This window comes from Pinus tabuliformis, chromosome 2_1, assembly GCF_031772625.1.
Source record: "Pinus tabuliformis cultivar Carrire ecotype Pingquan chromosome 2_1, CPIR1, whole genome shotgun sequence".
Lineage (NCBI taxonomy): Eukaryota > Viridiplantae > Streptophyta > Pinopsida > Pinales > Pinaceae > Pinus > Pinus tabuliformis.
Genome location: NC_142299.1, coordinates 68706211 through 68718983, shown reverse-complemented (window position 1 = coordinate 68718983; position 12773 = coordinate 68706211). Strand labels below are relative to the sequence as shown.

At 35.5% G+C, this 12773-nt stretch overlaps 1 protein-coding gene across 4 annotated transcripts; it reads left to right on the top strand.

Annotated features, from left to right (window-relative positions):
* Window positions 1-3635: 3635 nt before the first annotated feature.
* LOC149198826 (uncharacterized) lies at window positions 3636-7411 on the top strand. 4 transcript variants are annotated; one of them, XM_089402178.1, is made up of 8 exons: window positions 3636-3934; window positions 4039-4310; window positions 4483-4597; window positions 5376-5557; window positions 6042-6122; window positions 6232-6310; window positions 6937-7038; window positions 7146-7411. In XM_089402178.1, exons 2-8 carry the CDS (start codon window positions 4083-4085, stop codon window positions 7349-7351), a joined length of 993 nt encoding a protein of 330 aa, XP_089258304.1. In that variant the 5' UTR covers window positions 3636-3934; window positions 4039-4082; the 3' UTR covers window positions 7352-7411. The 4 variants fall into 4 exon arrangements, with proteins under 4 accessions (XP_089258304.1, XP_089258303.1, XP_089258305.1 ...); XM_089402177.1 differs by having other exon boundaries at window positions 4036-4310; XM_089402179.1 differs by having other exon boundaries at window positions 4031-4310.
* Window positions 7412-12773: the final 5362 nt, after the last annotated feature.

Sequence of the window (12773 nt, the reverse complement as noted above, 5' to 3'; positions counted from 1 at the left end):
GTATCCCACTTATGACAAAGACATGCATTCCATTGTGCAGGTCTATCGACAATGGAAGCATTACATTATGGGGAAGGAAACTGTCATCCACACAGACCATCGACCCCTACAGTTCATACAAACCCAAGGGAAGTTGCAGAATGATCGCCATAAAAAGTGGTCCACATATCTGCAACAGTTCCATTTGAATATCAAGTACAAGAAGGGCAACACCAATAATGTTGTAGATTGCCTCAGTCGACCACCGATCATGGTGTTAACCACCGTGCTCAACTCTTGTGGGCGCGAGACTTCTGATCGGCCACTTCTATACAAAAGTGACCCAAAATTCGGCCACACATACCAGACACTATTGGAGGGTCAACATGTTCCAGATTTTCACCTCCAGGATCACCTGTTATGCCACCTGGGTCACCTTTGTGTTCCTTCAAGCGAACGTGCCAAGATGATTTGGGAAGCACACTATAGTCGAACTGTTGGGCATTTCGGGGTTGAGAAAACGGTGGCAATATTGCAAAGGTATTTATGTTGGCCGAATCTTTGACAGGATGTCAGGAAGTACATCAGATCCTGCACTGTCTGCGCCATTGCCAAATCGACCATCAAGAAGCAAGGCCTCTATACTCCGCTGCCTACCCCTAGTCGACCTTGGGAATCCATCTCCATGGATTAAATGTTGGGCCTTCCTTCTACTAAGCATGGAAACGACTATGTTTTTGTGGTCATCGTGAGGATCTCGAAGATGGCCATTATGGCGGCCTGCAAGAAAAATATCACAGCAGGAGCCACTGTTAAACTCTTCTTTGAACTAGTGTGGGTACACTTTGGGATCCCACAGTCTATCATCTCAGATCGGGACTACAGGTTCCTCAGTACATTTTGGTCCAATCTCTGGTCGATGCTGGACACCAAACTCACTAAGTCCATAGCCTTCCATCCCCAAACTGATGGCCAAACGGAGGTTGTCAACAGGATGATCATACACATTCTGCGCATGTACAACTCAAAGCATCCACACACATGGGATGAGATCCTCCCCTATGTTCAACACAGCTATAACCGGGCTCTCCACAGCTCGACTGGCCACATCCCTTTTTAGGTGGGCTTGGGATTTAAGCCACTATTTCCCATTGATGTGGCCATGCCATTTGCAACTACTCAGGCATATTCGACTCGTGTCCAGTTTGAAATAGATAAGGCAAACAACTTCATTGGGCACATCCAACACATCTTCCAGCAGGTCCACGACATTCTGGAGAAATCAAATGCCAAGTACAAGCAATGACATGATCAACATCGGGTGCCACACAAGTTTCAGGTGGGCGACAAAGTCTGGTTACATTTGCTGAAGGAACATCTTACCGAAGCTTATCGGAAACTCAGATCACTCTGATATGGTCCTTACACCATTACCCAGGCTATGGGAGACAATTCATTTGAGCTCAACATTCCCCCATTCCTTGGCCTACACCTAGTGTTCAATGTGGACCGCATGCGGCCATACTTTCCACCATTACTCAACACATCTGACATTGCAGAACAACTCACACCAATAGAGTTAAATCTAGATTGCATGGAACAAGCTGCAACTGATCGGATCATGGACACACAGATCAAGCACACTCGCCAACAGAAGATCCAACTATATTGAGTTGTCAAAGCAAGCCAACTCCTTCACCAGGGCAAGTGGCTCACCAAGGACCAAGTTCAGCAGAAGTTTCCTCATCTCATGGATGAACTCAACGCAATGGGAACCATTGCTTCCTAAGGGGGGAGGAATGATCCAAGTGGATATTGATGGCCACCCGCCAATTCCACTTGGATCTCCACCATTGTTTCTTTTAGTTTTTTAGTTTCCTTAATTGTAGCACAATTTACTACTTTTAGCAGTTTTTCGGGTCCTGAACTTCCAGAGTCATTTTGAGGCCCTAAACAACGCTTTTTTTTGGGAAAACTGGGAGCAACATGGGTCCATGGACCAATGTTTTTCTTCCCAAAATTGTAGTGCTCGGATAGATCTTTCTAATGAGGTATTGTGCACGTCAAATGGAGATCATATGCCAAAGTTACGACCCCGGGAAGTTGATGTACTAATTTACCCAAAACGGGGCCCATAGTTTGGCACTTCATCTCCTAGAGTTAGGTTTTTGGATGTTTAGGGTTTTCCATTGTTTCTCAACAATAAATAGGCATTCGAGCCTCATTGTAAGACAGTTCAGAGTCATGTAGCTGCCACATCTCTTCTCAGAGATAAGGTACGATCGCCTTAGCTAGTTTATTTCCATTTCTGTTTGTAAGCATATTTCAGTATTTTACAGTAATGAAATGAAGTATTATTTATGTTGCATCTCTGTATGTATGATTACATCTGTGATTTGTTGCGTTCCTGTTTAAATCCGGATCAAAATGGCAAGGCAAGACTAAAACCACTATGAAACCAGACAAATCTCCATGCCAATGACAACACATAACTAGAAAATCACATGCATATACCATGCATCCATAAATCAGCAAGGAATTCACACATGCAACATGTTACCTGCAAAACAATCCAGTTGTAGTTGTTGCTCCACCTGTCACCTTGCGTTTTCATGCTTTCCTTTTCCTTCTTTCTCCAAATCCAATGTATGCCAAAGTGCTCCAAGAATGCTTAAAGTGTGCAAGAGTATGAGAGAATGAATGAGAGAGTCAAACACTGAATTGTCAAAAAACTAGCTACTGATTTTCATCATTAAGGCCTCTATTTTCTTTACTTTGCCTCTCATGCAAATTTGTGTCTCTCCTTCCTGTTCTCCTATTTTCCTTTATTACATAAATAAAATGTCAAATAAACTTCTTTGCCTTTGCCAATTTCCATATCCATTAATTAATCACAAGTGATACCCATCACTAAGTTTCGTTCAACATTTAGCTTGGAATATATATCCCATAACTTCGATTTTATTTTATTTACATAAAAAATTAACCAATTACAATCTAAGATATAAAAAATATATTTAAACAAATAATATTTAAAATTAAAATATATATTTATATTAATTTTTTAGTTAATTAATAATAATTTGATTTTAAAATGATGATCAAATAACACATCAAATTGGTGAAATCTTGTTTATATGATAAGAAATCCTTTTAAATGAACCATTGGTAAAATCCTAGGATAAGAGATCTTTTAAATGATTTATCGTTAAAACTTAAAAATGTGATGTCTCCATTTGAACTTAAGATCTTTTAAATGAAATATCGTTAAAACTTAAAAATGTGATGTCTCCATTTGAACTTAACAAAGTTTTATTAGAAATTGCATATGAAATAATTACAATTTTTTATTAAAAATTGCACATGAAATAATTACAACCTTTTATTAGAAATTGCATATTTTTATTTATTCAAGATATATGGTTAAAAGTTCTATGATTATAAAAATAAATGTTATTTAACTTTTAATAACACTCCGTTTCTTTTGCTTCACATATGTACCAATGACCAATATATTTTAAATTTAACCCTAAAATCATATCTTTATGAGGAAAAATAAAAAATGCAAAGTATAAATAAAAGGATGCAATGGATAGATAGTAGAAGAGTCGGAAGGCGAATTTAATTTAATTTTACCTAATCACGGAAGCAATCCGTTAATTCGGGGGCCTTCGGGGCCTTCCGAGCCCTTTCCAGAACGTTCGGTGATGAAGCATAAACTCAACGTTACAAGGATGCAATGGATAGATAGTAGGAGTCGGAAGGCGAATTTAATTTAATTTTACCTAATCACGGAAGCAATCCGTTAATTCGGGGGCCTTCGGGGCCTTCCCAGCTATGTCCAGAACGTTCGGTGATGAAGTATAAATTCAACGTTACCAGTTCTTATAATCACCCTGTCAAGCGAGAGCATTCATTCACAGGCGTCACTGTAACTGATTGTCTTCATTGAAAGGTATAGTTTGAGCATAAAATTGTATCGCCCCGTTATTATGTTTTCGCTGTTTTCAAAAATTTGGCTACTCGATCTAAAATCTATGTTGTAATTTAGAACAGCAGGTTTTTGAATTTTCTTTGAAAGGAGAGAGGAAGAACTTGAAAAGATGCAGGGAGGCCGCAGGAATGGAGATATGTCTATTTTTTCGGACCCATTTGGGTCCATGAGCGGGAGCAGTGTTTTCTCGAGCTTTTTCGACCGCGACCCTTTCGATGATCCATTTTTCAGGAGGCCATTTGGAAGTGCTTTTGGGTCGGGTAGTATTTCTGGGGCGGAAGGATTCTTTGGCAAACATAATGTTTTCCTTGATGAACAGGAGTATCGGGAGCCGCAGGTATTTTGGAGCCCTATGGCAGTTGAACTGATGTCCAACTCTTTCTCCAATTTTCTTCCTGGATGTCCAACTCTTTCGCCATTTTTCTTCCTGTTCTAGGAAGGATTTCATAAATTTACAGTAATTTTTCAGAGGCTAGTGAATTTAATATGTATGGATGGCCACAATGCAGTCTGTTCGAAGGGGTCCCGTGATTGAAGAGCTGCCAGATGATCATGAGGAGGGGCGTCACGAGTCGAGTCAGGAACCCATTGTTGAAGATCCAGATGATGACCAAGTTAACACAGGTAGAAATGCGGTAGTCTTCAAAATAAATGCTAGCAAGATTGGTTCAGAGAATTAGATTCGGATTCTTTATCTCACAGTTACAGCGAAAATCAAAGCAAGACAGATTTTACTTTTCATCTTTTGGATTAGTCACCCCGTTTTGGAATGGATGGTTATTGCACTGGACTATGATATCTATATATATATAAGCATGCCCTCATCTCAATTCGAGTTTTAGTATGCACTCTAAATACAAGTACTGCAATGAACCCATACCTAAGAAGACACTATAAGAGATATAGAGCTGCCTAGGGTATCTTCTTAGGTCTGGGTGCATTGCAGTACTCGTATTTAGAGTGCAGACTAAAACGCGGATTGAGAGGAGGGCATGCTTAGTTCATCGTATTATAAAAAAAATTAAAGATTGGAAGAGTTTCCTCTGTTGGTGATTCAAAATAATGAGAGTGGAATGCGTAAAACCCTCGTTTGTGTATATATAGAGTAACACTGCGTAATAGAGCTGCCTAGGGTATCTTCTTAGCTCTGGGTGCCTTGCAGTACTCGTATTTAGAGTGCAGACTAAAACACGGATTGTGAGGATGGCATGCTGAGTTCACCGTATTATAAAAAAAAATATTGGAAGAGTTTCCTCCGTTGTCGATTCAAAACAATGAAAAACCCTCGTTTGTGTATGTATTGACTAACAATGCATAATGAAAAACCCTCGTTTGTGTATGTATTGAGTAACAATGCATATTTACGGTGTTGTCTGACTGAATGTATTTTATTTTACCACAGGACAGAGAACGCAGAGGCAGAGGCAGAGGGGGAACCAGAGTGTATTCCAGGGAAGTAACAATACTCATCCAAGGCAATCATCATCTCAAACCTTCTCATTCCAAAGTTCCAAAGTAACCTACGGAGGACAGAACGGCGCATATTATACATCCTCAACAACCAGGAGAATGGGCCCTGATGGGGTATATGACACTATATTAACCATATACCTTAATAGGCAAAGTTTATGAGCTCAATTTGTAGATTTTCCTTTATATTTGGTATTGTAATGTGTTTGTCAATGATTCTCAATATTGCCAGTTTGTAGATAATATGTTGACAACATCCAAACTTTCAAAGAGGCTAGGACATGCTGATTGGAGAAGTTTTTTGGAATGCCACGTCCAGGGCACAAACAGATTTCCCAAAGTCTGCCCTTGAACAAAAAATGGCATTTAATCTACGAAACAAAAAGTGAAGAATTGAATTAGGTTATTAAAAGGAATTCTTTGAAATTATAATGAAGCCCTCTCCCATAAGAATCAGTCATGGAATAGAAAATGCTGATGGCAGCTTTTTGAAATGCTAAGACCACCCCCACAAACAGATGTATCAAATAATAACTTTGATGATGGTGTTTTAAATATACAGTTACATAAAAATTTTGTCTGCCTCATTTTGTTGCAGGTGACTCACGAGGAACACATGGAAGCGGATACCACAACGGGCAACGCAACCAAAAGGATATCCAGAGGAATTAAAGATAAGGTCTTGATGGGAGATGTACATCTTTTACATATTTTTATTGTTCTGTTCTGATATGATTAGGGAGAAATTCAGATAAATATTGTATAAGCTGATAGAGAGTTATTCTTAACAGGGCCATTCTATTACTAAAAAACTGAATTCGGATGGAAGGGTTGAGACGAAGGAAATATTGCATAATATGGATGGAGGTAAATCAGTAAAATATTTAATTGTAAACTAGCACTTGTTTAATTAGTTGAATGTAGATTAGCATGCAGAACCGTTTAATCCTTGGTTCATATTGAGGTTATATATTGAGGATTTTAGCTTCATGAGAATTGTGAAGCTCGATCTTGTCGGTTTGCAATTCCCGTATTCAATACAATGATTTTGAAATTAGTTACGTCTTGAATCCCAATATATGAGTTTATTGATCTTGCACATCATAGAATTCGAATATTTACCATATTGAGTATATTTAGCAGTTCCTGTAAACCGTTTCTCTGGACCAGAGATGTACAATTTAAAGTCTCGCAATCTGTTTGCCTATTGAATATAGGCTTCAGATGGGTTTCTGCCAATAATTATATTTAATGCGCTAATGGGTTTCTGCCGATATTTATATTTAATGCACTTAGTGCATCCTATATAATGCACTCAGGGCATCCTATATAGGGTGTATAGATTACCTGATCTTTCTCCCGTGCATTTACATATTAGTCTGTACTTCTTTTTTCATATTTTTGAGCAGCAGTTTTGTTTTGATACATTATGCTATCAAGTATCAGGCCTCACATTGTGTTGCTAATTATTATGCATGTTGATATCACTCCAGATGAGATCGACCAGTTTGACAATGAGTGGAAAAAAAAAGCAGATAAAGCTCTGCCTGGGTGGAAAGAATCCCACGCACAGATGCTCGACACAGGAAGAAGTGGTAGGATTTTCATTCTGAATTTCTAATTGGACTTGGATTTAAAGTGCCTGTATGCGTGTTTTTCATTTGTAACGGTAGTTTTTAGTAATGTTGTGATTTGTTTCTAGGTATGAGTAATGTTCCGAGTAAGCGTGCACTCCTTGGGCTTTCATCTACCACCAGTAAACAGGACAAACAATCTCAAGAGGCTTTCGGTGTGCCGTTATCTAACAGCAAAAGAGAGGACAAACGGTCTCACAGGGATAATAAAGAGAACAAACAATCTCACACGGACAACTCGTCTCGCAGATGGTTTGGACTTCGAAAGGATTAACATGAGCAGTTGATCTGCTTCTACTGTGTTAATTAGGCTTCTACTGTGTTCATTAGGCAATGACATCTTAGTGGTCATTTCTGTGGTAGTATAACTTTAACCTTTCCAAACTGGTGGATGAGGAAATCCCATCTTTCACTAAACAGATGGGTTTGACGAGGGGATTGTTTTTCAATTGTTCCCATCTTTCACTAAACAGATGGGTTTGACGAGGGGATTGTTTTCCAATTGTTTTTGGTCAGATCTACCTTTAACATACAAAGAATGAAGTTAGTTAACATCTAACACCAAAATAAGTGTTGTATCGATTGTTTCGGAAAATCCCCTGCATTTGCAGATGGATAGGCAATGGCATTTAGCATCTTCACGGGTTTTCTGTTCTGTTCTAAATTTTAGGCATTTTCTTTTCATGGTGCGGGCCTTTTATTGGTTTACAATTTAAATCCAGTGATGGTTTGTGTTTTTAAGTGCTATTTTTTTTTTTATTGGCTGGCCTATTGCTGGAAATTTGGAAGTCTGTGATATCTGTGGACAAATTTTGATTTGGGTTATATAAACTTTCTCATTTTTTTTGAGTTATTTTTTGGCAAATGTTTGGAAATTTGTACAGAAATAAAGATGTGTGTTCTTTAAACTGGTTTTTTAAGATTTTAAGATTTGTGTTGGTTAAACTGGTTTTTAAATTGCATATATAAATACAGCACTCTCAAAAAGTTCAAAAAGTTCGATTGTGAAGAATTCAGTTATCAAACTTGTAATTTTATGTTGTTTAAACTGATTTTTTAATTGCACTGCATATATAGATTAGCACCCTCAAAAAGAAATTCAATTATGTAACTTGTAATTTCAATGGTTATGTTGTTTTAAACTGGTTTTTATTGCACTGCATATATAGATTAGTATATTCAAAAAGTTATATTGTGGCATATATAGATTAGCATATTCAAAAAGTTTTATTCTGAAAATTTCAGTTATCACTGCATATATAGATTAGCACCCTCAAAAAGTTCCATTGTGAAAAATTCAGTTATCAAACTTGTACTTTCAATGGATTTCAATAGATTTCAATTAATGGATTTCAATAGATTTCAATAAGTCACTGTTGTATATTTCAGATAATCACACTTAAAAATTACTCAAAATAATGATTTGCATTTTCCAAATAATCACACTTCAAAATAATGATTTGCATTTTCCAAATAATCACACTTCAAGATTACTAAAAAAGAAATAGTTATATTGTTTAAACTAGTTTTTTAATTGCACTACATATATAGATTAGCACCCTCAAAAAGTTCCATTCTGGAAAATTCAGTTATCAAACTTGTAATTTCATTAGATTTCAATAAATGACTGTTGTATATTCCAGATAATCACACTCGACTTCAAAAATAATAGTTTGCATTTTCCAAATAATCACACTTCAAGATTACTGAAAAAAAATAATGGTTTGCGTTTTCCAAATAGTCACATAAAATTTTTTGTTCATTTTTTAAAAACAGGTTAAAAGTACAATTTATTTATTTATTTGGGTTTACTTCTATTTCAGTTTTACTTTTATTTTTACTTTAAACATCTTAAAGTACAATTAATTTATTTATTTATTTCAGTTACTTTTATATCAGTTTTACTTTTTCTTTTGACATCTTATTTATTTATTTCAGTTACTTTTATATCAGTTTTACTTTTTCTTTTGACATCTTAAGGTACAATTAATTTATTTGTTTGGGTTACTTCTCATTATTACTTTTTGGTTTTTTTACAATTTATTTATTTATTTGGGTTACTTTTTTATATCAGTTTTACTTTTATTTTATTTTTCTACAATTTAAGGTGTAGTTAGGGGTGGTGATGTTTTTATCTACGTATTTGGAAAAAATGTATAAAGTTTAAAGTATATGGAAGTGGTATTTATTTAAATTATATTGAAGTGATACTTATTTAAAGTGGTATTAATTATATAAATCATATTATTTGGTTTGAAAAGTAGATTAAAATTGAAGGACAATCTCTTTAACAATAGCGATCACAAAAGTTTTAAATCTAATATTCTTTTATTTTTGATTTAATATTTTTAAGATGTTTTAAATAATCCATATTAATACATTTAATTATGTCATTATTTTCCAATTTTTTTGCACTCGTATTTTTTTATAGTGACATCTATGTCTTCATTGTTCAAATATTTTTATTTCTATTTTTTAATTAATGAAAGAGCATTTAATTACTAAATTCAATGCGATAACTTTGAGAATGACAATAATTCAATGTGATAGCTTAATGGTTTGGTTTATATTTAGATAAAAAATGTTTGAACTACTTATGTCTATTGTTTTAGCTATGGTTAGTGTGAGGTCATTTAAATGCTATAAATGTGTGTAGTTATGACAATGACCACTTTAATGTGATACCTTCATACTCTAGTCTATGTTTAGGGGAAATGTTTGAACTATTCATTATTTTAGCTAAGATGGTATTTTCATATTGTTCATTCTTTATATTCATTTGTTTTGCCAAATACAATATCTAAGCCAACAAAGATATTGCTAATCGTTTTTTATTTTCATTTGTTTTAGTCTCAACTTTGATATAATATTTGGTCCAACAATTTTTTCTACAATATTCGAGTAACTATTTCATTTGAAAGATAGGTCAATGTTATTGTAAGTGTATTCCTAATTTTCCCAAATATGGCTTCTAATAGCATAGCCTCATTGGACATATTTTGCATTGATGTCATTTCTAAAAAGTGGTTGCACTTCCCAATTCTACCTTTTATGTATGATATTTATTCTTTATGATTCATTGTTTTTTTCCAAAAATAATAATGCATTAGGATTATAATGGGCTCAAAAACTTTGATTTGTTTCATGCTTTCACAATTTTAGAGCTTAATTTTTTTAATGGAAAATGGCCTACTAGTAATAGGGTTTCTATCCTTGTAATCTCATTTAATTTTGTCTCCTCACTAAGGAAAAGTTGACAAGTTCTTATTTCACTTCTATATATTTTTGTTTTTTAGTTTTCTTCACCCTTAATATCCTAAAACCTAGTTTCTTTGAGATCCATATTGAAGAGTTGCTCATGTGGGTTGATATCTAATTGATCCATATTGAAGAGTTGCTCATGTGGGTTGATATCTAATTGATCCATATTGAAGAGTTGCTCATGTGGGTTGATATCTAATTGATCTACTCTGAACCCCAAGTGAATGTGATATTCGATCTTCTAAAACCTTCAAGTATCATTGTTAACTTTAAAATATCTCATTGTGATTATAGACAAGACTTGTGGAAACCTTAAATCTTTTCCATTGTTAACCTCAATATCTTACCATAGTTGTAAATGGGATGCATGGAACCCTTTATTTTCTATATTGTTGTTATCATTGAACTTAAAAACTAATTGGAAAATTTAACAAGATCATATAAAAATAATTTAATTTAATTTAATTAATCATTTATTTTGGTTATTGTTTTTGTTGATCAATGTTCATTGTATTCCCTTTCACCCCTCGCCCCCTCTTGCCACATTACCCTCAACCCCTCTCCTCGCCCTCCCCACCACATTACCATCAACCCCTCCCCACCACATCACCCTCACCCCAACCCCGTTCTCTTAGCTTGCCCTCCACTCACCCTTCTCGTCCTTGTCGTCCTAGTCATATCCATGCTCCTCTCCCTACCTCGTGGTTGCTTTCCTCAATGTGACATCCTCCTCTATTTGCCCTGTGCTTGTAGATCGAACCACTTGGCATTGGTTTGCGTTGAAGTGTGGGAACTATGTATTTTGCTCCTTAGATATGGATTCATAATAGGAGCATTTAAGGAACAAACATGTGAATTCTTTATGAACGAGTGTTGCATTCTAGGCTTGGATTAGACGGTTTACGTGAGGGAAGGTCAAATTGGACAAGGCAGAAGTCATTTTAACAAGTGGGGTCATCATGGTGGATCATTGGGATCTAGGAGGTAAGCCCACTGTCCCACACTTCCTTATATGGCTAAGGCTTAGAAAAATCTATAAATGGATCCATAATGGTTTAATCTTCTGCAAAAGAGAGGGCATGTCTTTCTCTTGGCTAGTGTTGGCGCAAATACCTTGTGGTAGTCCCTATGTAGCCAGGGAATTCAAAGGAATTTTTTGGTTGTGGAGATTGATGGAAGACATCCTTTGGAGTGAGTTTTCAATTAGAGAGTGGGTTTGTTATACAATATTTTGTCACAGTCCCTGTCTCGTATTTGGAAGTGTTAAAATGATGAAAATTGTTAGTGTATTCATCATGAAACATGTTTAGAAGCATCCCCGAAGAAAAGAAGAAGACTTGCCTTGAAAGGATTTTGAAAAAACTTGTCAAAAAACCTTGTTTTCAAGATCAGCGCGTTTTGCATCACTACTGACCTGTGCTGGTAATTTGTTGCACTATATTGTTCTAGCATTGCAAGTGCGGCTTTTATTAGGAAAATCCATGTTAAACCTTTTCAAATTTTTTTCTTAAAGTGGAGGAGAAACTTCTCTTATTGGAAGTCTTGAGAACGACGAGCTAGTTATAGGTGAATGAGGATTAGAACGAGACCCCTCCCATTTCGGGTCCTTGATCCTACTTTTATGGATCTCTCTTGAGATGTGGAACCTCTCCCTCTTTCTATGGATCTTTAACTCTCTCTCTTTCCTTATAAATAAGATACTTACTATCCACTATGGGTTGGTTATTGATTAGTTGCCTTCCTAGTGTTAAACTTTGCCCAATTGTTGCCCATTTTGTTAGAAAAAAGGAGTGCTTGAAGGTTAAGGCTAGGACATGAAAACTCTCATAAAAAGGCTTCTAACATCAAGGCTTAAGTGGTTGTAATGCTCCCTTTACCATTTATTAATAATACATTATGTGTTTGTTTCTATAAATGTGTGAACTATTGCTTATTTAGTGTAATACTCCTTGATTTGTTACATGGTTTATATTGGAATGAATTTTATTATGTATGTGTTTGTTGTCTCCAGCAAGTATTCATCCATAACAGCGAAGACGAGATTGAACTTGGAAGCGAAAGAATCAAAGATGACACCAACAGATATTAACATCAGAGTGAAGTAGGTCATATATCCTCTTTTGTGTTTTCTGGTATAAATTAGGAAATTTTACATATATTTGTATTTGTTTCTTACTATATCCTCTCATGAGACTAGAGGAATTGTTTTTGTTCACAGAAAGGAGTGTATGTACAACAAAATGGTGACTCTACTAGGGAGCTTATAACCCTTCAAACCTCTTTTTATGTTTCTTTTTCCCTTTTACCATCTATTAATAATACATTATGTGTTTGTTTCTATAAATGTGTGAATTATTGCTTATTTAGTGTATTCATCCATAACAACGAAGAGGAGATTGAACTTGGAAGCGAAAGAATTAAGGATGATACCAACA

Excerpts from the sequence above, each read along its gene's own strand:
- LOC149198826 (XM_089402178.1), top strand. The coding sequence starts at position 4,083 with ATGCAGGGAGGCCGCAGGAATGGAGATATGTCTATTTTTTCGGACCCA. Across the intron at positions 6,123-6,231 it reads CCAGAGGAATTAAAGATAAG|CAGGGCCATTCTATTACTAA; the intron begins GTCTTGATGGGA and ends AGTTATTCTTAA. Across the intron at positions 6,311-6,936 it reads ATTGCATAATATGGATGGAG|ATGAGATCGACCAGTTTGAC; the intron begins GTAAATCAGTAA and ends ATATCACTCCAG.